At 43.0% G+C, this 26,234-nt stretch overlaps 1 protein-coding gene across 2 annotated transcripts in view; it reads right to left on the bottom strand.

Annotated features, from left to right (window-relative positions):
• Window positions 1–26,234, bottom strand: part of PIGN (phosphatidylinositol glycan anchor biosynthesis class N) — a 988,499-nt gene that overhangs the window by 817,311 nt on the left and 144,954 nt on the right. For both annotated transcript variants that reach the window (XM_069219499.1, XM_069219500.1), the window contains 2 exons: window positions 22,698–22,804; window positions 1,489–1,613 (listed from right to left, as the gene is read on the bottom strand). In XM_069219499.1, the coding sequence (XP_069075600.1) occupies window positions 1,489–1,613; window positions 22,698–22,804 (232 nt within the window). The remainder of the gene's footprint in view (window positions 1–1,488; window positions 1,614–22,697; window positions 22,805–26,234) is intronic.

Below are 26,234 nucleotides of genomic sequence, written 5' to 3'. Positions count from 1 at the left end.
AGGGAACATATTTAAAAATCCTTTGACCTTCGCACCCCAAAGTACTTAGAAGAATAGCTTTTTTTCTTTGTGGCGAAAAACTTTGTCCATCCAAAGCAACAATATAATTATCAAGCATTTCTATCCAATCTTCCCAAGGAAGAGTTGGAGTACCTGGAAGAGGTAGAAATAATGGTGGTGGGGAAATATTGGTCTGGGTAGCCATTACAACTGTGCACAGACAAGTAATAAGGAAACAATTTGTACACAACAGTGCAATGTTAGAGTACAGTAATTCCGCACTCCAAAGGTGCTAGCTCTTTTCTAATGTCTCGTGTCTCGATGTACCAATAACAACACTGAGTCACAGCGAGGCTCCTACAATGCCCCGATTTTTTGTTTCTTCTTTTTTTTTTTTTTAACTCCGTGCTCCAAGTCCAAAGATGCCACCCACAAGTCTGCCTCCTCCAATAAGAGCGCTGGTGTGACGTGAACTAGCCTGCTGCCCTGGAAGAACTAGTGGTTTCCTTCCTGAATCCAGCAGTCAAAAATAAAAACCACCGGCTGCTCGTCAACGCCGGCGGCACAAAAGGAAAACACCAGTCAGAACGGGAGGCGCCCGTTAGTGCCGAACAGGTGCCGGCAGGCAAGACCGGAAGTCGAGAGGAGGCGGGCGTCAAAGTGTGATCAAGCCGCCCACGAACGTCAGATGAACGCCAGCTGCTGGGACCGGCCGAGGATCAGCGCCACTCTCGCCTGAGAGTGCGTACCTGTGCTCCAGCGTGAAGAGCAATCAGCAACGGCACAAAGAAGGTCCGAGCCGAACGATGAATAGGGCCGACCTAGGTCGCGTTGTAAAGTTCCTGACTTTCGTCGCCAAAACTGATGTGAATAAACTCGGGTCCGTCACAGAAGTAAGTTCAAATAGCAAGTTTATTGCTCAATGTGACCTAGCGTCCAGCCACTCTGGAGAGGCATCAGTAACTGTCTTCTCCAGAATCTCTAGACGCCAACATTCTACAGAACACAGCGCAGAACCAAACATAACAGTCAGCCACTGGACCAATAGGGATATCTTGAGTGGTGAGAATGGAAAATGAAGACTGTATTATCTGACTGGACTAAGAGGGAGACAACTGGTGTTCATGCAAGGTTTAAGGTGACAAATAGAAAGGACATGTGGGCTTAAGGGGGGTCTAGTGTCAAGTGTTTAACGTGTGGAGGAGTGCATTTGAGTCAGGCTCGAGATCTTGAATATTCCAATATGTGTTCAGTGTCCCTCGTATTGCAACATATAATGAACACATACCCTTAAAAGCAAGGTTTTTTAAAAACTTTTGAAGCATACTATTGACACAAATTCTTCTCATAGTGCTCTGCAAAACGCTTCTCAGAGTCCTCTGGTTAAGTTGTGATACTGGTTCATGGAAAATCTACGACATGTATGTTACAAGTCTTTAGTTGCCAGCAGAATTTCAATTACATTTTCAAAATAAAAAATGTGATTACCTTGAGTAGGGACGATGGGCGTGCCCGTTTGTATCTAACCCCAGCAGATGTAAGAAGAAGACAATCTTATCCTCATTCAGTTGGGAGAGTAACGTCTGGTTGCTTTTAGCAGAGTGAAAGAAGTCCTAGATGGAAGTGAAAACAAACCTTATAATCATATTAAGGCTGTAGAAGTGTGTTTTGAGTACTGCACCATGGCGTAGAGTACATTTAATAATAATAAAAAGGAGTACATTTAATCAAAATTATACCAAAATCCTAATAAGGAGGACCCCTAATGTGTGAGTGACTGAATTCTAAATGACTGCTTTGCTAACGAGCCTAGATGTGGAAAATATAAGGAATATATAAAGAGTGGCGATCAAAATGTTGTGTATTTGTTCTATATGAAAATGCGCAACGTGCAACATTTCACAAGAGATTCAAGGTGCCATCAGAACAGATGAATCATGTTGGAAGGGATTAGTTAGACAAACCCCTCATCTTCAACTGCTTTGTGGCAAAGAATACCTCTGTGGTGTTGAGGTAAATCACTCAAGCGGGATGCTGCCTTCACAATGTATCCACTGACTTCAACGGGTGAGTATTTCAACCTAAGGGAGCTAAGCAGGTTCAGGTCTGAAGACTGGAGATGTCTCAGCGACCAACACAAAGCCATTTGCGCTCCTAAGTTGAAGTTAGGTGCACTCATAGAATAAATAATGAGTGAAAGTTCATAATTTGTACTCACAAGCGATGAAGTTTCATGTGCAAATTGACGTAGTCACATGTACTATTACACTGGTCCGGTGTAACATAACCTGGGATTAAATTTCAACTATGGGCAGGATGTGAGCATTTCGGAGAGGCAATACCATGCAAAGATAGTAAATACCCACAAAGCTGTAAGTTTGTAGGTGTTCACAAATATTTTCATGGACAATTCTCACCGTAGATACAATTGGCAGTTTGCTTCTGTCGAGTGCAGGAGGATTTCCCATCTAAGATACGTATAGGAAGGGAACACCACCAAAATTGGTGCAGTTTTGGGAAGTGATTTCTCTATGGGAAGAAACAGAGAGTTGAGCCAAGCAATTAAACTGAATATGTGCTGGGTGACTATGGCTATGAACCACAGAACTTACCGTGATATGTCTCTTTGTTTAAAAGCCCAGAAGTAGAAGTGTGTCTAGCTGATCTTCTTATATAATGTTCCACTCATATAGCATGCAGAGTGTGAGATAGTGAGCATCATTGCCTGATGCTCTAACTAGCAATGGCTGAACACAGAATACCATACATCAGTATGTTTGCATAAGGGTCTGTATGAAATGAACCATGCTAAGGAATACTACATCACCATCAACAAGAAGTGTCACTACTCATGATGGAACACCTTTTCTGAATTCAACAGTACAATTTCCATTAGCCTGTTTAATTCTTGGACCCGTTCAAGCAAGCTTGTACAGGGAGTGCAGAATTATTAGGCAAATTAGTATTTTGACCACATCATCCTCTTTATGCATGTTGTCTTACTCCAAGCTGTATAGGCTCGAAAGCCTACTACCAATTAAGCATATTAGGTGATGTGCATCTCTGTAATGAGAAGGGGTGTAGTCTAATGACATCAACACCCTATATCAGGTGTGCATAATTATTAGGCAACTTCCTTTCCTTTGGCAAAATGGGTCAAAAGAAGGACTTGACAGGCTCAGAAAAGTCAAAAATAGTGAGATATCTTGCAGAGGGATGCAGCACTCTTAAAATTGCAAAGCTTCTGAAGCGTGATCATCGAACAATCAAGCGTTTCATTCAAAATAGTCAACAGGGTCGCAAGAAGCGTGTGGAAAAACCAAGGCGCAAAATAACTGCCCATGAACTGAGAAAAGTCAAGCGTGCAGCTGCCACGATGCCACTTGCCACCAGTTTGGCCATATTTCAGAGCTGCAACATCACTGGAGTGCCCAAAAGCACAAGGTGTGCAATACTCAGAGACATGGCCAAGGTAAGAAAGGCTGAAAGACGACCACCACTGAACAAGACACACAAGCTGAAACGTCAAGACTGGGCCAAGAAATATCTCAAGACTGATTTTTCTAAGGTTTTATGGACTGATGAAATGAGAGTGAGTCTTGATGGGCCAGATGGATGGGCCCGTGGCTGGATTGGTAAAGGGCAGAGAGCTCCTGTCCGACTCAGACGCCAGCAAGGTGGAGGTGGAGTACTGGTTTGGGCTGGTATCATCAAAGATGAGCTCGTGGGGCCTTTTCGGGTTGAGGATGGAGTCAAGCTCAACTCCCAGTCCTACTGCCAGTTCCTGGAAGACACCTTCTTCAAGCAGTGGTACAGGAAGAAGTCTGCATCCTTCAAGAAAAACATGATTTTCATGCAGGACAATGCTCCATCACACGCGTCCAAGTACTCCACAGCGTGGCTGGCAAGAAAGGGTATAAAAGAAGGAAATCTAATGACATGGCCTCCTTGTTCACCTGATCTGAACCCCATTGAGAACCTGTGGTCCATCATCAAATGTGAGATTTACAAGGAGGGAAAACAGTACACCTCTCTGAACAGTGTCTGGGAGGCTGTGGTTGCTGCTGCACGCAAAGTTGATGGTGAACAGATCAAAACACTGACAGAATCCATGGATGGCAGGCTTTTGAGTGTCCTTGCAAAGAAAGGTGGCTATATTGGTCACTGATTTGTTTTTGAATGTCAGAAATGTATATTTGTGAATGTTGAGATGTTATATTGGTTTCACTGGTAATGATAAATAATTGAAATGGGTATATATTTTTTTTTGTTAAGTTGCCTAATAATTATGCACAGTGATAGTCACCTGCACACACAGATATCTTCCCTAACATAGCTAAAACTAAAAACAAACTAAAAACTACTTCCAAAAATATTCAGTTTTGATATTAATGAGTTTTTTGGGTTCATTGAGAACATGGTTGTTGTTCAATATATATGTTAATATATTTTGGTTTAGACACTTTAATATCTTTTGGTTTAGACACTTTCTTAGAGATTATGACAGCCATATTTACTAAAGAAATAGGCTGATATTATTGGCAGTTTGCAGAATCTCCCCCCTCTTCAGGGAGACGCAGATTGTTATATTCCTTCCAGAAAGGCTCTCAGGTGTAGCTATTTTCTCCAGTGGCCCATAATGTCTGCTAGGTAAGCTAGATAACGGCAATATATACCAAGTAAGCTAGGTTCCAGCAATTTATTTGAGGTAAGCTAGCTGCCAGCAATGTATACCAGGTGCACTGAGTGTCAGCAATCTATACTAGGTAAGCTAGGTGCCAGCAATTTATACTGGGTAACCTAGGTGCCAGCAATCTATACTGTGAGGATTTGGTGTGTATTATATGGTATGGCTGAGTAGCCCTACCATGCAGTACACTCACAAATACCATCTTGGGTCCAGCAAGGTACGTTTACTCAACCTTAAGTTCAACCCTGGGTAGCTGTGGCTGCGAGCAGTAAGGCTTAGCAAAGGAACAATGTAGAAAGCATTTAACAACACCAACAACAGAATAAGAAAGTCACATGTCTTGAAAGAAACAAGACACCAGGTTAAAAAAATAGATTTGATATGAACCTTTAGAGATCTTAACCTTCAAAATCCACGTGAGGGTTCCAGAGATATAGATTTTTAAAAGAATAAATAACTAGCATCAATCGCAAACAAGCACTGGTGAACAAAAACTTTAGACATTTTGGAAAAGTTTAGGAAAGTTAGTTCAGCAACCCCGGTCTGTGTTGGGTGACTAAGTTAGGCAGGACAGAGGTCCAGGGGGCCAGAGAGGATACTTTGGACAGTTACCTGGCCCGTAGAGTGTTCTTAAAGCAAGATATAAAATGTACAGGATGACTGACATAGACGAAAACAGAGTGGTGCTGGTGCTGAAGGATGCAGACTCAAAGATGCTCAAGGATGCTCCTGGTGCTATGCAGTCCACGGGGTGAAGTCTGGTCGAGTCCTCGTCCACAGGTGAGTCGGGGAAAGACTATCCACCGATTTCGGGGGCCAGAAAAGTCGTCTTTTTAGGAGTCCAAGGGCTGCCGATACAGACCTTGTGCTTTTACAACATAGCAGTCACGGTGCAAATCTTTGGTGGAGGTTGGTGTCCTTCTGGGGTGATGAAGGCAGTCACAGCCAACACTCACAAGTCCAGCAGACAGGAGTGCACCTTTTGGCTATCTCCGAATTGTACTTGGTGTTGCCCGTGTCTGGTAGTGGCAATACCTCTGCGGTGACTACCAGAGGTGCGACTTGGGCTTCTTCAAATTTGTTGTCCCCAGGGGGGGAACCAACTGACCCTTGAAGTCTTTGCTTTGGACAGGGGCCGTGAATCAGCTTTTTCTCTGCCATGGCATGCAGAACAGGGTCTAAACTCCACTAGTCCAAAGTGCAGCAGGTGCAGTTGCTCTGGCATCGCAGCCTCTCGTGGTACGCTTCCAATGGGTGCAGAGCGGTCTTTTCGTCCTTCCTCCAGGTCCAGCGAGTACTGAGGGTCAACGTGCCAGGGGGGCTATCTTTATCCCAGGAAAGTACCCCAAGGGGACCACACGCCCATTAGTCAATGGAGTACTGGGTCCCCTCCTACCTAGTGATGGAGTTCCTGTAATGTGTTTCATCTGGCTATCCCAGAATGCCACATCCTTGCCCCCTTCAAGATGGCACGACCCTTCCTCTGTCACGAGGAGCAAGGTAGCCCACCCTAAAGGTGTGGCTACCTGGGGATAACACCTCCACAGTAGAACCTGTTTGGAGTGTGTTTCTCCTTCCTTGGGCCTGTCTCCACACTGCCTAGAGGGATAAAAGGCATCCTGCTCAGGAATGTTGGGCCAGGCGGCCTATCAAAGGCAGCTTCCCCTTTGAACCATGCCCCTGGGCCAATCCCCAAGTGTCCATCCTCAGAAGAGGTGACACCTTTCTGCTGCGACATTGCCTTTGTCCCTGGCCTGGGAGACATTCACACATCTACCCAGGCAGTCAGAAAGCTTCCTGGTTGTGTGTGCATTTGTGAGGCTGCGGGCTAGCAGAGCACAGAGTGGTCACTTTTCTAAAGGTGGCAAACTATTCATAGTGACATTAATTTCGACCTGGCATCAGGCCGCACTTAATGTCACAATTAGTTTGATTCCTCACACAACCTAGTTTGGTAGTCCTAGTCAAATGTTAGGCGTGTGGAGATGCCACCAGGTAACCCTGTGTTAACCAATGGGGCTACCAACTTTACCCACAGCAAAATGACAATTTGGAAGTATTGCTGTCAAGACATATCGAAATACATATGTCTCACTTATCAAAATACAGCTCCCTGCCATGGGGCGCCCTAGGCCTTGCTCAGGGGAGACATATACAGTGTTAAGAGGCAGGGTGGCTTTGGTTTGAATGGCCAAGTCGGGACTGACAGTAAAAACACCATCCTTCCAGTCTGCAGTGGCAGGCTGGGAGCCATTTTGTACCTTGTCACACTTGGGATGACACAACCAGTGCTGCAGCCCTGAGTGGACACTCTCCCTTACATGCCCTGGGCACCACATACTAGGGACTTATAAGTAAGTATGGTCTTGCCAATTGGGTGTATCAAAATCAACATACACTTTGCGTGGGGTCAGAACACTGGCACTGAGGTCTGGTTAGCAGGTCTGAGTGCACTCTCAGCGTCGAAAAACCAGCAGCACCCTCCAGAAATGTGGTGGTGAACATGCAAAAAGATGCATTTCCTAATATATAGCAGGTGCCAGCAATCTATACCAGGTAAGCTAGGTGCCAGAAATATATAAACCCCAGTTAACAGTCTCTTGGGACCTGCAGCCTTCCTGGGTGCAGACCTTGGCGCGCCTCCATTATAGCCTCAAAGAGTTTTTTTTTTTTTTTTTAAACAGGATAAGAGCTTAGGTCCCTGAAAGTGTGGGGAACGTGCAGCAATCTAAACATTTAGTAATCTGCAAGTCTAACAAGGGGTTGATGTTCTCTTCTACAAATCATTCCTGAAAATGCAATATGACTGTAATGATGTTGCTGATCCTTGTGCAAATAATACCCACATTGGTCCATATTTAATGGATGCTGCATAGGTTGTCGTTATCTTTCAAGGCAGAAGTTGACATCGTTTCTCACAGTTTTCAAACATATTAACGTCCAGTCTTTAAGTTTGCTGCTTTATTTTTGCCATGGCGATTCCTGCAATCAACCCCATTACTCTTTTAATTTCTGGAATAACTTACTTCGTTTTTGAGTCACCTATACATATTGCATGCCTGGGTTCTAATTTTAAAACCGTTAGTTATATCTCAGATTTGAATCGAGTTTTACGCCTGCCTCGCTAAAAATAATTGTGTATGCCCTTAAGAGCCCCTTAAATCACTTTTTAGTGGCCCTCATACCATGATATACAATGTTGAGCCTTCATTATTCCTTATTAAGTCTGACATAGTATAATGAAAAGTAATTCACTTTTTTAATAACGATTTGGGAAGTGGTCAATGGCAAGTTAGCTGCGTTACTAAGGGAAGTTAAGGTGGGTGAAGAAGGAACCGATGTGGATGACGTATTGAGGACAAAAGGTGTGATTCCTCCCTGAAAACTCTTGTAGGCTGGGTAGGCTGGTTAGGCTGCAGAGGGTGGGGGGTTCTAACTGTCACTTTCTGAATTGCTGGTGGGCCGGCATTTTCCCTCAGTGTAGCCTCCCCCTCCCCCACATCCATTTATTTTCCATGTTAACCCATTCATATTTTCACTTTACCTACCCGTGCCTGCTTTCCGATCCTTCCTCATGCTGCACGTAAATAATGTCTGAAAACTAAAACTGTTTGTGACGCTCTCTGTGCTTCAATGTTGTCATTCGTGCTGACCTGTGTACCTCAAACAAGAACAGGCTGCCACGCATAAGAGCTTGTGTGCCGAAGGGCCGCGTGGCAGGAAAGGGGGAGGGATTTCGGACGGGTAATCTAAGATGAAGTTCTCAACATCTTAATACAACCTAGCTCTATATATTATTAGTGATTTCTCCAGGTGAACTGGGTTCAGAAAACTTCATTCCAAATCGCTCGTCAAAAACTCACACAAATGGCAAACTCAGCTTTTTTCTACAAAGAGGAACACATGATTCAGAGGTTGCCCACAGTAATTTATCTCTGGCTAAAGGCATAATCAATATATTTACACAAATACCCATCTAGATAACCACGTCATTAAAACGTATGCCACTCATATTGGGGCTCTGATATATAGACCACTAGCTGGTGGCCATTTTGTGGTGACACGCCTTTCACCACCCATTTACTATCTCACAGACGTCCAGTGGATCCAGATTCCACACAGCACCTCTTCTGCCCCAACTCGATCTGCAGCTGCAGAACAGGCGTGGGGCACCTGAAACACTTAGAGGAATCCACTGGACAGTGTCATCAAGCAGTATGAATGAGGCCCATTCCAGTCTTGGGTTCACAAGGGTCTGGTCCATCCTCTCGGGAAGGCCGATTCCAGGCTAAGGTCTCCCAAGGATTCTAGCCTCTTCGCCATCTGATGGGGGGGGGCGGGGGTCGGGAGCATGGTTTGCACCATGGTTACTGCCCGGTGCGGCACCTACGTGAGTCTTAATGGCACATTGAAATCCTAACAAACTAATTGACTGTTTCTCCTGAACACTTGCACATAAGGCTCCCTTATGCCGCTCCGCTGTAGGTGTGAAACCAATCACACACTCCAAGCCAGCACTGTCAATACGACCAGACTTTCCTTTGTGTACCATAAATATCATCAACAGGAAACTCAACATGACCGCCCAGTTCTGCTCTCACTTTCACAAATCCTCCAGACACCACTGCTCATCTGGACTTACACAAACCTGCGCATATAGAAAAACACATCTAGAGGTCGACCCTTCTCTTACATCCCTCTTAAAGCATGAAACGACCTACCTATACACAAAAGAGCATCCTTCTCACTTCTTGAATTCCGCAGGAAGCTGAAGGTCTGGCTTTTCAAGTGGTCCCACTTGGCTCTAGGTGTGTCCAGACTCACACATCCTCAGCGCCAGGATACCCTTCCAGGTGAAAGTGCGGTGTACAAATCTGCATAACAATATTCACACCAGGCCAGTCATCACACCAGGCGTCCCGTCACAACGGGCCAGCCTTTCTTTAAGCCAAGTTACAACACTACACTCCTGGTAGGACTCTTACATCCTCCTCACTCCTGTAACGCCAAGTTCCCTGCATTTGTCTTCAGTGGATAGGAGGTCGAGCTTTCTCTTTCCTTGCAGTAAAAATTTAGAACTCGCTTCCTCTGCATCTCTGAGGTATCTCCAATCGTGTATTATTTTGCAAAGGCATTAACACTTGGCTATTTTCAACTTAACCTTTAAGCTCTGCTCTTAGACTGTTCAGCCTAGGTTATCCTTAGGCGCCAGGATACCATTTCCGGGTGTTTGCCGTGCTCAATATAAATACAAAAAACATAATGACCACGAGCGAGGTTTTGACTGTCCGGATGAATTTAAAGAGGATATTTCTAAGATAGGAGAATGATAGCTGCCTCAAATAAGTCCAGAAATAAAAATCAGTTTGTCGATTAAGGTGGATATAGGTTTTGTTGGTGGTGTGCACACTGTAGGCCCGAGATATGAAACGACTGATTTCGGACTCACATACTAGTCCATAAGTGTTAAAAACCATAAGAGGTACATGTTGTGCAGGCTGAAAGTCTGAAGGTCGGAAATAACATAAGTTATGAAAGAAGATAAAATAATTAGAATAAGTTTGCGCAAATAAAGAAAGATACAGAAGGGCTAAGCGGCGAGGGGAGTCAAGAAAAAGAGTACAAAAATGTTCATAAGAACGTAATAACTATATTGCACATAAGGACTCGAAAATAAATTTAATGCAGTGAATAAAGGGAATCCTTAAACCAAATTCACCTATTCATGTTGTCTTTCTTGTATGCAGTGTATGCTGGAGAGGTATAGGAAACAAAGCTGCAAATTGGTGCAATTTAGAGAAAGTTCACGCTGCAATTACTTATGAAAGTAGCATTTTTTTGTTTTACTTTTCTTTGGAAATGCTGTACGCAGTACCATGGCTTCAGAAAAGCACGCAGTTCGCAAAGTGGAGACCATGGATGGTAAGAAACGGGGAATACATTCACAGTGTATTAAATTTAATATCAAAGATTTCCTATGTGCAAATTAATGGACAGTTTATTCAAGTACAAATTAAGGAGCAAGTGGGGTTGGGAGGGTTGTGGGTGGAGAGGATGAACCACGCAGGCCAAAGGAGACTGACGAGGTGGCGCTTCTCAGTGACTTGAATGCAGGAAGGAATGATTCAGTCCCTGAGTTTGCTGGGGAGTGGTCTAGTGAGTGGGTGTGAGCTGGTAGATCAAAAGTCTGAAGCTGAGGTTTTTAAAGTTGAACACAAGCTGAAGCACAGTGGGCGAGTTACGTGTACAGCCTCAAAAACAAGACAAAGGGCCATATGTACGAACACATTTTCCCATAGAGACAGAATGGGTAAAATCCTTTGATACATCTGGCCCAAAGAGTTTAGAGGGTGCACTGTGTTTAGATGATTAGCAGTCCTCCTGGTGGCAGCAGAGAGATGGGTGTGTATGCCTGCAGAGGTTGAAGAGTGTGCAGGCACAAAGTTGATGGCTTTGCCAAGAGAAAAGAGTGTTGATGTATCCGGAAGCGGGCTAAGGCAGTCATCAAGCTTGCTTATGACTACACAGTTCTGATCATGGTTTATGAACAGGAGGCTGAAGAAACTTCTTCAGTAGTTATAAAATGCTGGCAATGCCAGTGGGCATGACAAACGACCCTGGCATCATGCTGGAGTCACACTGCACGCCAAGGTTCCCCGAAGAAGGTGTCAGCATATTGGGGCGGAAGAAGATGGAAGAGGACCAGGGACCAATAATGCTGTGAAGCAATACATTCTGTGTACGGCAGCCATGTATGGGAAAGCAGAGGGCCATCTGGTGTATTATGGCTGTGAGACAGAGGATGAGAGACGAGCCTTGCAAAGAGAAGGTTATAGTGTTATTGGTGGAGCGGCGGTAGGGGAAACCATGGGAGATATAAATATCTTCTTAAGATTATATGCATAGTACTGCAGAGCAACCATGTTCATCATACGATTTTCCAGTGACCTCTTAAATAATGCTCTGTGGAGCTACCCCCGTGGACCCAAAGAAGTAAAGGTTGCACTGTGTGGGCACTACTTGGGGCAAACTGTAAGAATTAGGCGGGACTTAGAACGATACATCACAAACTTGGAGGCTAGTCTCCACTAGTGTGACAGTGAACTTGACAGCACTTCAGGGGCACAGATGAGACTGCTGAAGACTCGGGACCTATATAATTCTGCGCTGGAGCACCTTTGCTTTTACGACTATAAAATATATATTGCCTGAGCACATGAGGAAGAGGGGAAGGTGGGGAGGCTGCTGGCCTGGATGGTCAACCCGGAGGCAGGGGGAACACCAATTACCTGATTAACCACCGCGAAGGGTAATATACTTTACTCACCCATTCAAATAAACACTGAATTCATGACCTACTATATGTCCCTATGCTGTCCCCTGCAGGCGGATCTGTCTGATAAGATAGGGGACTTTCTGGCCGCTTCCCACCGGGATGCTCTTTCTGAGACTGATAGAGATGAACTGGGGGCACAGCTGACGGTGGAGGAGGTCAAGGAAGCATTAAAAACTTTGGCGACAGGTACAGCGCCAGGTACTGACGGCTTACTGCCAGAGTTTTATGAACTGTGTATTGGAGCCTTGGTACAGAGGTTAACGGAGATGTATGTTGAGGCCTACGCAAAGAAGATCTTACCAGCCTCAACCTGGAAAGCCACGGTAGTCCTGTTGCCTAAATCCTCGCATGGCTGATGGGAAGGTTACATATTTTCGGCCAATGTCCATGTTAAACTCGGACTTTAAGATACTCAGCAAAGCCCTAGCTCCTAGATTATTGCCCCACATGTGTACTCTGATATACAGCGACCAAAACAGGTTTATACCTACCTGTGGCATCTCTCATAACCTCCGAAGGCTCTATTCCTTTCTCTATGACGACAACCACCCTCCGGACCCAACGACAATGACAGTGTCGGTGGATCTTGAAAAGGCCTTCAACACCATGAGTTGGGACTTCCTGGGGCCACCATGTCGCAGATGGGAGTGGGGAACACTTGGAGTGATTGAGTCTAGTTGCTTTACACATGCTCCAAAGCAAGGCTAAAGACAGGATGGACGATCTCAAATAGTTACAACATACGCAGAGGTACACAGCAGGGATGTCAGCTGTCCCGTCTGCTGTTCTCTATAGCCATTGAGGCCTTGTCAGTATGGCTCAGAAAAGCTGGCCAAGACTGGTGAATACATCGGAATGGGCAGTTCCACATAGTCTCCTTATACATGGATGACCTCATTATATACCTTGGGGATGTGTTGTCTAGCCTGCCACAGGTGCTTGACTTTCTCAATGACTCTGGCGCCTGCTCTGGACTCCACCTGAACCGCATGAAGACATGCGTTTTTCTAATGGTCTTTGGCACGCCCCGCCCACTGCCCAGATGATATCACTTGGACACCTCACCCATTCCGCTATCTTGGTATCCAGATTTACCATGACCTCTGTGACTTACAGGAGGGTAATTTGGGGAAAGAGCTCCGAGCACTAGCGTCCGCTATCACCTTTTGGCATTCCCTTTCGCTTGCCCACCATGGCGCGCATCTCCCTCACTAAGAAGGTGATGCTCCCTAGGCTACTCTATTATTTTTTTAATTTACCCATTTTGCTCCGAACATCCTGGTTTCGGTCGTTGGATCAGGGAGCTACTATAGGAAGGCGGACATCAGCGGATGGCTTTGGCCACTCTCCGCCTGCCTCCTGGGGCGATGGAGGCTTAGGGCTTGGAGTACCTGATTTCAAACTCTTTTTTCTGGCAGCCCAACCTCAATGGCCTACACAGTGGCTTGGCGGGGTGAATCTCTTGGAGATAGCTTAGAAAAACGAAGACTAAGGTCCCTTATGATTTTCCATGGCGACCCATATTTCTGCTTCACAATGGGATGGCTTTGTCACTGGACGACTGCACGAATACACACTTTAGACGAAATGTATTGCCAGGGAATGCTGATCCCGTCCGGCGACCTGGTAGAACAAAGCGGACTACCTCAGGGGCAATTCTTGACATATGAAGCAGTGGTGAAGCTATACGGGACCTCTGGAGCGATACAGTAGGGGAACTTACCACACATGTGGTCCTTCATACCATGCTGTCTATTGGAGGGGACTCACACCTCGTCTCCTGGCTCTACAGAGCACTGTTCAGAATGGTACATAGACCCCTGGATGCCCTCCTGGCCAAATGGGAGACTGATCTGAATAAGGCCCTTACAGACATTGAATGGAGCATGATTTTAGCATACGTACCTAAAGTATCCCGAACGACACAACTAAAATATATTCAATATAATTATACTCACTGTACTTATCTTACCCCACATCGGCCTAGGGTTATGTTCGGCGGCGAGATATTGGGCTGCCCCCGCTGCCTTATGCAGAATCAGTCATCAGCCGTATGATCTGGGGATGCCCGGGACTTCAGGAATTCTGGGATGGGGTCATAATAAAAATCAATTGCTTGCTGCATACAGGACTTGAGAATACAATAGCGACTTGCTTTCTAGGCTTGTTCAGCAGACCGCGCCACAAAAATCTTGGTAACAGATTTGCGGAACTGGCCTAGTATTGGCTAAGCGGAGGGTATCTTTGGCTTAGAAACAAAAAAAGGGACCTAGCTCAACCAAATGGATGATGGATGTGACACGATGGGCCAGAGCAGAGGAGAGGGCCCTGAGGAGGGAGGAAAGTAAAGGGATCAGGCGGAGGCCGATAGCCCCTTTGTGGACAGAAGTGGTTGAAAACTGGGAGACTCTAGGCTCAGAGGAGGAGTCCAATACGGGAAGAGCCACAGGGAGCGACAACGGAGTAACCCATGGACCACAGACAATGATATTCTAGATGATGGGGTGCGTACCTTGGGGCATAAGTGACTGACCAGCTGTGTAATCAGTGCCCCCTGTACCCTTTGACTTCCCCCCATTGTTCCTATAACCGGTACTGCATAGTCAGTACACCACAACTACAATACTGATTCTTTGAATACCTGGAGGTGTCCACCTCAAGGGCGAGTTTACAGTTTCAAGTTTGCTTAGTTCCATACATTCGGCACGAATAAGACAGATGCGATACCAGCCCTTAACACTTTCCTTTATGACCAACATCACCCCAACCTCATCCTGGCCATAGATTCCACTGCACCAACCCATAGGCACGATGTCTAATCAAACTATTACCAATAGGATGGAAACTTGGAAACCGCAGTAATATACCTGATGGAATTTAATTTATGATACGTACACACCCAAGACATGTACCTATGAATAACTGTAATCGCTATTTAAGTGCAATGGTTGGTGAATACGAGATGTGATCAAACTTTTTTCTATGAAATGCTAATAAAATAAAAGTGTTAAAAAAAAAACAAGGAAACAAAGAGTGAATATGAGCCCAGACCACAACAACGAGCATATTGCAGGACATTCCAGGTATCTTGACTGTAATTCTTAATACATTCATTTTGAAAAATGTTTTTTGTCGACAATATAAACTAAAGAAAATAGGGCCGGCCATTGATGTGACCACAGCAGGACTTTGCAGGAAATACTTTGTAACATGGATCCAAGTAGGAGGCGAGCTAACAGCTTTTCATTGCTGCTCAGGAGACTTAGGCACACAGGAACAACATAGATTATTAATCTAACTTGTTTTGATACATATACAAAAGTAATTTGATACCAGTCTGCACAGAAGTAGATTTACACTTTAAGGAAACCGCCAATGTTCCACTTCCAGCTCTAGTGAGCATGTCAGCTAAAAATCCATAATCATTAGCTCAAAATACCTTGAAAGAATTATCCCGAACAGCAATAAAATGAACAATTACATGGGTAATCTAAGAAATCCATCATTCTCCAATACCACTCGATTTTTAAAATATTTTTAAATTGCATTTGATTTGAATTCTCAAACACTGATTTTTTTCGAATCGTTTAGCAGGTGTGTTTTAAAAGCTCGCCCGGTGGCAGCTCATATCCTAATACAAAAGGTGTCTTTTAAAAGGCATATCTTTTAAGCCCCATTCAACTTCCGCCACGAGCAAACCATTAAGACTGCTTCCCCTCCATCCCCCAATTATTTCATCTATTTTATTTTTTTCCTTTATTTTGCTGGCCTAGTGAACTAGGCATGCTCTACTACCGCGTAATTCGCTAATCTGAGTGGGCCACTCCTATGCTATAATGACATTCAGAGCACTTAGGGGAGATCTAGGTAGCTAACTTTTTTATTTTTATTTCACATGCCTGATCCCTGGGGCTTTTTTAGGCTTTTATTAGGTTTCTCCTGCACACCGCTTGCGCTATGCTTGTGAAATCTATTGCTAATATACATCTTAGAATGGACTTACATCCCACCACCTTTCTTTACTTATTATTCATTGGTTTATGTGCTTGCACTTACTTTACCCCTGCTTCTATTGGCTGTGGGACACTATTTCCTGTTCTTACTTGTTGTGTTTGTTTTTATCAATATTCCGTGGCCCAAGTACTGTTTACATCTGCTTTTCGGGAATATTGTTGTGCGGGAGTTCTTTTCTTAATTGATTTCCTATTTTACACATAAGGCGAACCCCAACAAAGGTAATGGAGTGCTTCACAGGCATGGAGAGTTTAAGTGTTTTGCACAGAAACAATGGATGTTATGTGCCCCGTGGAGACTCAAACCCTGTTCCCTAGCTCCAAGGTCAGCCGCTCTAACCCTTATGCTAGTTTTTTTTTCCTGCCTCGCCGTACTTGCTTTTCCAGCTGTTTAAATGTGAAGACACGAGTTTCTGTATTAAGTTTTGTTAATTATTTTACAACTCACAGATTTGCTCTTCTGTTTTTTAAATCTATTAAAACATTTTAGCATTTTTAAATATCTTCTTCGTAACCAAGCTACACCTACCACACCGATAACTTGGGTTTCCATAAAAACTACAACTCCCTGTGTGCATTGCGCAAAGCGTCCCTCCTCTAGAAATTTACTGTCATTTCCGTCATTCATTACACTTCCATCCTACTGCACCAAGAAGACGGAGAGTCTTCCCTGAGGTTTTGATGTATCAAAACAATTGTTAGAGTAACATCAGCATCTGTCTAGTATGAATGACATTCACGTGTCCCTTTTAGTAACCCAGAAGCTCAAGCTCTTAATGTTTTATCTTGTACATTGCTTGTTGCATCAGAACCTCTGGGTTTCACGTTTAGTACTTTGTGGACATATCGGACATATCAGTGTTCTATATGAGAGTGCGTGAAGTGCCGTAGTCTTACAGTATATTTTAGTTAACTGTTTAATGCTCATTTTTGCAAGGGAACACTGTTGTGGCTTTTTGCAGACTTTTCTCCTGTAAACTACTTTTAGCGCGACAGTGGGTTTTAACCCCCATTATTTTCAATAATTTTAAAACAAAGTGTTTGAGAAAGCCTTTTAAGTTGTTGACAAAAATAAAACATTTGGAAGTTTGCATACACTATTCTGCACCGACTTCATTTTCAGAGGCAAATATTCTTTAAGGAGACTCTTACAGGTTAAACTATTGGCAGTACTGTGTGCATCTGATAATTCTTTAAAAAGACAACCAAAGTCCTGCGATACAATATTTAAGTCACATTAGAACACTGGAATGTTGGGCACTCAATTGGAGACAATGTAGTGCTCTGGGCCATCTGCAGGTCCTCACCACTGAAACACCTATATCGTGATGATCTGTGCACCTGGTTTTAAACTGTCACAGGCACTAACCTAGCCTTACTAAATTGCAATTTCAATATTCAAGGTTTCACAGCGCATGCTCTTTATGAATGAGAATCTTCTGTCCCAGATGTGCTCCAGTGGGATGTCTTTCCAGAAGAAGCAGACATCCCTTTGCAGGCAGCCACTACATTACATGTCTGAAGGCTGCACGCATCCAAAGCGTGCTTTCAGACATTTTTTTCTATGCTTGTTTGGTGTTTCATCCACCCTTTCTCTGTTCTTCCCATAGCTGCACCAATTTCAAACCTACTTACCAGGTACATGTTTATATCATAGTTCTAACCCATTTATCTAAACTCCCCACTTTAAAATAACACTAATAACAGCACAATGTAATGCCTTTCTTTAAAAAAAAAACAAGTCATAACACTTGAACAGACTTTTAATAACTTATGTTTCACAACTATTCACCAAGCTACAACTCACAACAAAAAACAGCTTATTGTTAATCACATAGGCGAAACCAAATTCATTTGCCAATGCTTGTTTACATATCTGCAGGCACATTTGGTCACCTAGATTTTAGTGTGCTGTAAGGAATGATTACTTACTTACCATTAACCACCACTGAGTATGGAATGAACGTGGCATGTGAAGGTATTTATTTTAAATCAGGGCCTGTGGAATGGTAACGTGGGGTATCCTTCAGGAATTGAAGAAGACGAGCAGAACACTTCCAGCATGATACCTGCGGGGATCTTATACAGAGGCCTTGGATAAGGAGGAGGACCATCGTTGCTTGCTGAAGCAGAGAGAGAAAGCAAAGTCTAGCTCAAACTCCCACTGTGCCAGAATTGTGGGGTTACTGAGACACACTTTCTTCGGCCTCAGGCTTAAGCTTGGCGACAGTAGGTCGCAAGGGGTGATCTGAGGTGGAGAAGGTGTAACTAACTGGTGTGTCCTGTATTAGTAATGTCAGATGTAAGAACTTAGCCCTTTTGTGACATCCTCAATGATGCTATGCTAGGAAACGTGATAGAGGGGTGCTAGAACCTCTAACATGTTTGCCAACGTTAAAATTTTTTGCATTCCACTACTGCTAGCAGTAAGGAATGATGAGTTGACCAGCTCAGACTAGTGAACATTTCTACAAGCATTTACCAATTAATTTATTTCTTTAGAGCTTTTATAAAGTACTGAGTGTCACCTTTTAGATGCTTCAGAGTACTGAAGACAATAGTTTTGGTTATAAGGTTGATGTGGGGGCAGGGGGATTTAGATTTTAATAAGTGCAAGTCAGTGAGTGTAAGGAGACTCCATATTTAAAGGGAGATGAGGTAAAGAACATCCAGGACAGTTCAGTTTTCAGGATTTTTCTGAATCGTATGTAGTTTAGCTCTGCCCTCGGGGTCAGATTCAGTATGTTTCACAGCTTGGGGTTGGGGTTAATCTTAAATTAGAAATTGTTAACGAATGTTTATGTATTTTGAATACATGAAATTGGTAAAAAATGATTAACGTAGAAAATTAATATGCACGTTTGAAACTGTGACCTCGGAGATTGGCGACTAGTATTTACGAAATGTACTAAAATTTAAATAATCCACATGAAATATTGAACATGTATTAGATTAGTGTAGTAACATGTCATATTGAGAGTTATAACCTATGTTTTGCAATAATTGTAGGTCTTAACCTAGCGAGTGTCTTGGCCTAGTCCTGCCAGGCCCCATGCAGAAGCTGTATTTCTTAACGTTCAATGAAAAGTGCTGACAAAATGACCTAACCGTGAACTGCTTATTGTTTAATGAAATTTGCTTAGCTGAAGCTTACATGTGAACCAACGGACAGGAGATGATGGAACTAGAATTGTATCAACTGGTGTGTAAAGAGCACTGGATGTACTTTCCCAGGGCTCGAACAATGAAGACACTGACTGGGGAAGAAGATGCAACATTTTCGATACCTGACTAGCCGGATGATGAGGACATCGTAAAGTGGACCAATTAACGACGTGAAACGTGAAATATTAGAATTCATAGATTTGGTACATAGACATTATTGGTCAGGGTAAACACGTACGATTAGTTGACCAATTAGAAATTGGGGGATAGTTTGGGTGACTTTGATATAACAACGTGACAGAGGGACGAGAGTTCAGATGTTAGATGTAAGATGAAGGTGTTAGGGGAGTGAAAATGTGAGATTGAAGAGGTGATTCGAGATTCTGTCATTGGGCTCATACTCTCTGACTGAGAGCCTGATGTAATGCTGATCGACTGATGACCTGAGGACAAAGACTGACTCTGTTGCTGACCATACCGAGGATAGGTAGATATGACAATGTGACTGAATTGTAATTTTGTGCCTTTTCTTTCTAGGTACCAACTGTGCTGTCTAAATAGTATTGTTAGCTAGAAGTTTTCTAAATTCTTGTTTCTAAATTGTTTCGCATGATGCCCCACATGCTGATGCTAATCTGGGTTAGGTGTGGGTTTTCCTTCCATGACGATTGACAGATTATAGAGACAAATGGTTGACGGACTAATTTGCTGAACTCCATGATGAGAAATGGTCTATTACCTATGATTCTTTATTGACTTATGCTAATGCTTTACAATGTACTCTGATACAAGTTTTGATTAGGTTATGTTTTTGGCGCCTTCTAATAAATGAATAATGGATTTAGCTTGAATTAAAATTGAGTTGAATTAAGCTCATGACTTAGTATTGTAACTAATAGGGAAATAAAATTACTAAAACGTATACTGAGCTGTGGTTATTCATGACTGAAAGGTCATGGTGTGATGTTTATTGATTATTAATTAATGACTTATCTAATGGTTATTACATTTTGTGTACTGATAATTGGGAAACATTGGTCATACCATAGCTAGGATACTCCATGCGAATCAAAAGGTTCATCGACCTATGTGTGTCCTCTTGTAAGTTTACTTATTAAGGACCGGCACGCCAACAGGGTCATGTACTCTAAGCAATGTCTTTCAATGTTTCACACAGGGCTTACGTTAACTCTACTCTGTGGTTAGTAGGAAGTAATGAGACTAGACTTCAGAGGAGTGGAAGCTTCAGACTGATGCTTCTGACACCTGTATTAACTGGGGGTGAACAAGATCTCTGAATCCATCATGATTCCTAGATTCTGCACATTTACAGTGGTGCATGTGGTAAACCAGGGTCATATGTCCATCTGAAGTGGATTGAGGCAGAGTCTGTGTCAAGAAGATGTTTTGCTTCTTCATTCACACCAACCTTAATCACAGAGATTCTTACCAAACAGCACACACACCTATTTTTAAAGGAGTCTTTAATCTGACACTTGCATGGCTTTAAAGCAGAGGAATTTACCTTTATAGATCACCAAACCATCTGCTGGGATCCTTGACTTCTAGAGGTGTGCAGTCATACTCTAGTTAGAGCTATTTTTATGTCTTTCACCTTTAAGCAGCAACATGCACTGCAATCATCCTTTCCATCACCTGTACTGCGCTCAGTGCTTAATTTGTAAATAAAAACGTGTTGGTGCCCAAAGCCCTTCTCTTAAACATGCGGCTGCTGCAATTAAATGTGCGCACACGGAATACTGAGGCAGCTGAATCCTGAAGCCATCTCGGGCCTCTTTAATCCATTTACAGCCACTCCCTGCCCCTTCAGCTCACTCCTGCAGCTTTCTGCTTTCTTCCATTGTGACGCTTTTTTGTTTTTCTCTTCTTCCGTCTTTCCCATATGTGTCTTTTGCTTGAGGTAAATGCTTCAGGCAGAAAAGAAACGCCAGCCCTCAAAAATAAGTGCTGGTGCTCCGCGCCAAAACAACAAGCACAAATTAAGCACTGACTGCGCTCCATTAATCAGGCACCAGCAGCATTTTCTCATTTCTTTTTAGAATGGATATAGATTTCATGTTTGCTTAATGTTGTATCTATTAATTGTTTTTAACGGTAGAACACTTATTATTTTTCTTTACATGCCCTGGAGAAACACCTAGTTCGCCACGATCCCACTAGGATGCCAATCAGCACTGTGAAGTGTGCAAGCAACTGATGAACTAGCAGGCATCAAAGTAAACCAGATTTTGGATAGGAGCCTTAAAAGAGGTCAGCCTCTGCAATACCTGCAATAGTGATGTTTACCAGGAAAATATAGAAAAATCGGATGAAAAAAGTAAAGGTATTTTTTAAAATCATGAAAGATTGTGTCAAGAATATTTAAATAAAAGTCATATTCATGGTTTTCTTGTGGAATGAATGATCTTGACATAAACCATTAACTATCATATTATACATGTTCTAAGCATTTTCTAGGCAGTGAATGACAGGCCTATAAGACCTATTGTCTTTGCCAATATTTGTTTTCTCTTGCTGCGTACCTCACGCTATCCGTTGCTTCAGCAATGATTACACAAAGAAGATCTAGCAAGGCTTTCTTATGTGTTTTTTCACAGGCGGAGATGGAAAGGTCCATTCCATGTGATACAGCAGCTGCAAAGGTGTTCTCATGGGAATCACATTAAGATGAGACTGAATATCAGCCCATACGCAAACTAAATTAAACAAATATTGTTATGTAAGCGACTGAAACTTAAAGCTGTGTTAAAATGGGTAACAGATTCATAATATAAATATCAGAAAATAGTTCAAATAAATCTGGAACTGATTAAAACCACTCACTTGGCCTTTCTGCCCTGTCTCCTGTTCACCTCTATGCCTTACTCCCTCCTGGTCCCTGAATTATGGTCTATTTAGGACTCGTATCATGGAGGAGATAGCGGCCAGCTCATCGCCTGCCTATCCAGAGTTTAAACATAAACATCCTTTACTCAGCACATATGTTTCAACTGCATGATGTCTTACATTTATTCCACAAAATGAATTACTATAGGAATACAATTGATTCGCTCTTTCTTCACCTCGTATAATGTACAAGTAGTCTTTCTTTTATGCACTTTGTGCGTCTGTACCGCTAAACAATACTCTGGAAACATGTGCATTTGAGCTCCTCTGATATAGCTTGAGAAAATGCTCTGTGAGGGCTGAAAAACGTACGAGTGCTGTGACCTTTTCCACTCTGCAAGGAGAGGAGTAGTGATAATGATATTAAGTAATATATGGCCAGGTTTTGGGCCATTTGCAAGACCAATTATAGTTTACAAAGCTGTGCCCGCCTACTAGAAACAAACTCGGAATGCATGCACAAGGGTAACAGGTTCATATTGGGAATGTGGTTTCTCTTTGTAGGGCAGACGTAGGCTAGCTGTCTCTTAAGAGGGGACATCCTCTTGATAAATAACGTAAGGGCAATAAATAATTGTTTACTGACCTTCACTTTGGCAAAAACCCAAGTATCTAGTTTTGACGCATCTTGTGCTGCAAAGTCTTCTTGATCGGCAGGATAACAATGCGTATAAACATGGTCCCCACTTGCACCTAGAAAATAGAACAATGGTGGTCAGGCTGATAAAAGTGAAATCATTAACATTGGCTTTTCCCATCAAAGCTTTAAACACATGATTACAAAACAAGAAAGGTAGTTTTTAATTTGATAGACATTTGTGAAACCTTCCCATAAGGATGACTCCTGCATTCTTCATGGCATCCGTGTAGTGCGCAGCGGCTCTCCTTTCAGCAAGAAGAAGGAAGATGCGCGGCAGGTGCCTAAAAATGGAACCTTTCTTAATGCTTTTACAAGAAAAATGGTCTTTACTAGTACAGCAGACATGGTTCCCTCTCCACATCTAGCTCTTTCTCACCCACCTCAGTGTGTAGATCCTAACTTAGGGCCTGATTTAGAACTCGGCGGACGGGCTACTCCTTCACAACGGTGACGGATATTCCATCCGCCTACATTTAAATCCGATTTAATATAATGAGATTTATAGTTAGACGGATGGGATATCCATCACCACTAGACAGAGTAACCCGTCTGCTGAGTTCTAAATTAAGCCCTTGGTCTATTAAGCAGCTCTTAGCCTGAGTTAAGAGTCGGAGATGGGAGGTTGGTAAGAAGATAAATCTTTGAACTACAAGGAGTAGAGTTGCTGCAAATCACATTAAACTAGTGAACTATTAAGGAAACATTTGTTTACAAACACAGTCTAGGTGAGCTTGGCATCACTCCTGCACAGTGGATCCTGTGAGTCATGTTTACAAAAGGTGTGCAATCCCCCCTAAAATCACCTTCCATATTTTCTCTGATTGGAAGTCTCTAAAGAAACTTTCTCATGGAATCTTACACAATATATCCTGAAAAGAAGCTTGAAAATGACTTTGTTGATACCAAAAATAACCAGTCTAACAGTGTACACCTTAGTCACATGGCATATGTTGCCAGTAGTGTTCATGTTAAAATTCCAGCAACCCTTCCCCCTTCAAAAGTACATAAGCATATTTTGCATTGAGGATGCAAGGATACCTTACGGTATATTTTAAAAACTCAAGCAGGCCACTGGTCAACTCAAACCAAATTGGGTTTAATATGTTTTATCTCAAGGAGTGCAAATTTAGACAAAATATTTATGACTATTTCACCTACTGATGTGAAAAAGGTTTGGCCAGGGGTTGTGAACCTACTGCTGGTCCTCCGCGCACTGGAGATATATGGGGCCAGATGTACGAAGCATTTTTCAAGTCGCAAAGGGGCCGATTTGTAGAATCGGCCTGTTTGCGACCTGAAAAATGCTTTTTGGGACATACAAAGCCCAAACTGCGATTCGGTAACTTGTTACCGAATCGCAGTTTGGGTTTTGCGATTCGGTATTAGGAAGGGGCGTGTCAAGGGCATCCCTTCCTAATACCGAATCAAAATGGCATGTATGATTATTTTGTGACCGTGAATGCGGTTTCAAACTGGCGCTAACCCATTCGGACCACTGCCTGCTCTGAAAAAATGAAAAGAAAACTTTTCATTTTTGCTTTTGAAATACATCTCATTTTCCTTTAAGGAAAACATGCTGCATTTAAAAAAAAAAAAAAGCTTTATTTAAAAGCAGTCACACCATCCCTGTGAGAGCAGTCATTCCCAATGGGGTCGCAAATTGCGACCTACCTCATAAATATTCATGAGGTAGTTAATTTGCGACCCCATTGGGAATCTCAAACAGTGTAAAGCACACTGTTGTACATCCAGTTTTGCGACAAGCAAATTGTGAGTCACTAAGACTCGCAGTTTGCGAGTCGCAAAACCGGATCTTTGTACATGTGGCCCATGATCTCCGACCCGTGTTAAACATTAGTGTGAGCAATGTATATCGGTACACTGATTAGTGCATGCCTTTGAGTCAGAAGGACTAAGAGGTCGTCCTGTGTCCTGTGTCCTGTGCCTGCTGGCTCACCAGTCATCACAGAGGCAGTCACCTCGATAAAAAAGAACACTTTATTCTGATGTCTGTTGATGCTATTTCACTTCACAAAAACAGTACTTCGAAATTAGGTTAGATGAAGAGATCTGGACGTTTCCAGGGCCCCAAAATTCAGATTCAAAAGCACAAGCATTTATTTGTGCTGAGTTCTCCCTACACAGTCTAAACAACTAGACTTGGTAATCTCTAGTGGAGCTAAACTGTTGCACAGCGTATATATGATGGATGGAAAGGTTTGAACCGGTCTCCACAACTCATTACTCACTCGGATTTATCTAATTCATCTAACTACACTGGTTGCATTCCATTCCATTTCCTAACTTATCTGACCCATTACAAGCACTGAATCTTCACAACTTCACAGTCAAAGGCAACTGTCCCACTTGCAGAAACTGGAGAAACGAGTCTGATTGCACCCTAATGCATGACTACTTGGGTAGGAAGGTTATCATTAGGAAGAGGACACTGTATTTTTAGATATTCAATATACTTCCAATCACTGTTGAAAGCTTTATTTATAAAAAAAATAATGATTCTTTTATGCCTTAACATGGTGATTTTGAGGGCCATTCTGCAGCACCTGCACAGCTCATAGGCAATCCTCCATCAAGTATAATCTCTGTCCCAGGAAATGCACTAACTCCTTTTTAGGCTTTGACTTTCAGGAGGAAGGGGTGGGGTTTCAAACAAACAAAGCTTAGTCTTGGGGCTGGTGTGGGTGAGATAATATAAATCAGACTGCACTAAACTGCACTAAACCTGACCAGAGTCTCTATGCCATTGATGAATGGATGAAACGGAGACCATGACCTGTGGACAGTGGTGTAAATATCCACAAATAAGCATCTTGTTAAATGAATTAAAGGCATCACCATCAGCATCGAAGGAGATAAAAGAAATCTCAAAGTGATTATGGTCTCTGGTTTATTCCTGTTGACTCAAGTGAATCAAGTCACAAGATGTAACTCCCACACAGTGTGAATACTCCGACATATCGTTCCACACTGCGGAATCTTGCGGAAACTACAAACCATTTTCTCCCTCGTGACATGAAGACTGAAGTGGCAGCAAGACAGATCCTACATCTTCATCAATGGGAATGCTTCACGCCACTGCTTCAAGCACTTCACTGGATACCCACAGCCATATGCTCGGTCTTACGTGAGCTCTGCTTCATCCACAGGACCATCCAAGGGAAACATCGGTTGTTCTTCTAAGCTGAGCTGCAAAGATAACCCCAAATCTAACACTCCATTCTACACTGGCCCCTCAACGGTCTACTGCCTCCTACGCAAAGATCTTAGTGGTGGAGCATCGCTCTCAGTAGAGACAGCAAAACTCTGGAGCTCCTCATCAGCCAAGATAAGAACGTACAAGAGCATATGAAGTTCAGGAAATAAGTTACAACCTGGCTTTTCCTTCACAAAGGATACAGAACCACACTGACAACTTGGCTCCACAATAAAAAGGCGCATTTCTAAGATCAGTTTTAAGAAATT

This window comes from Pleurodeles waltl, chromosome 2_2, assembly GCF_031143425.1.
Source record: "Pleurodeles waltl isolate 20211129_DDA chromosome 2_2, aPleWal1.hap1.20221129, whole genome shotgun sequence".
NCBI classification, from domain to species: Eukaryota; Metazoa; Chordata; class Amphibia; order Caudata; family Salamandridae; genus Pleurodeles; species Pleurodeles waltl.
Note: the sequence above shows the minus strand (reverse complement) of the source record. Positions and strands in the feature narration are given on the sequence as shown.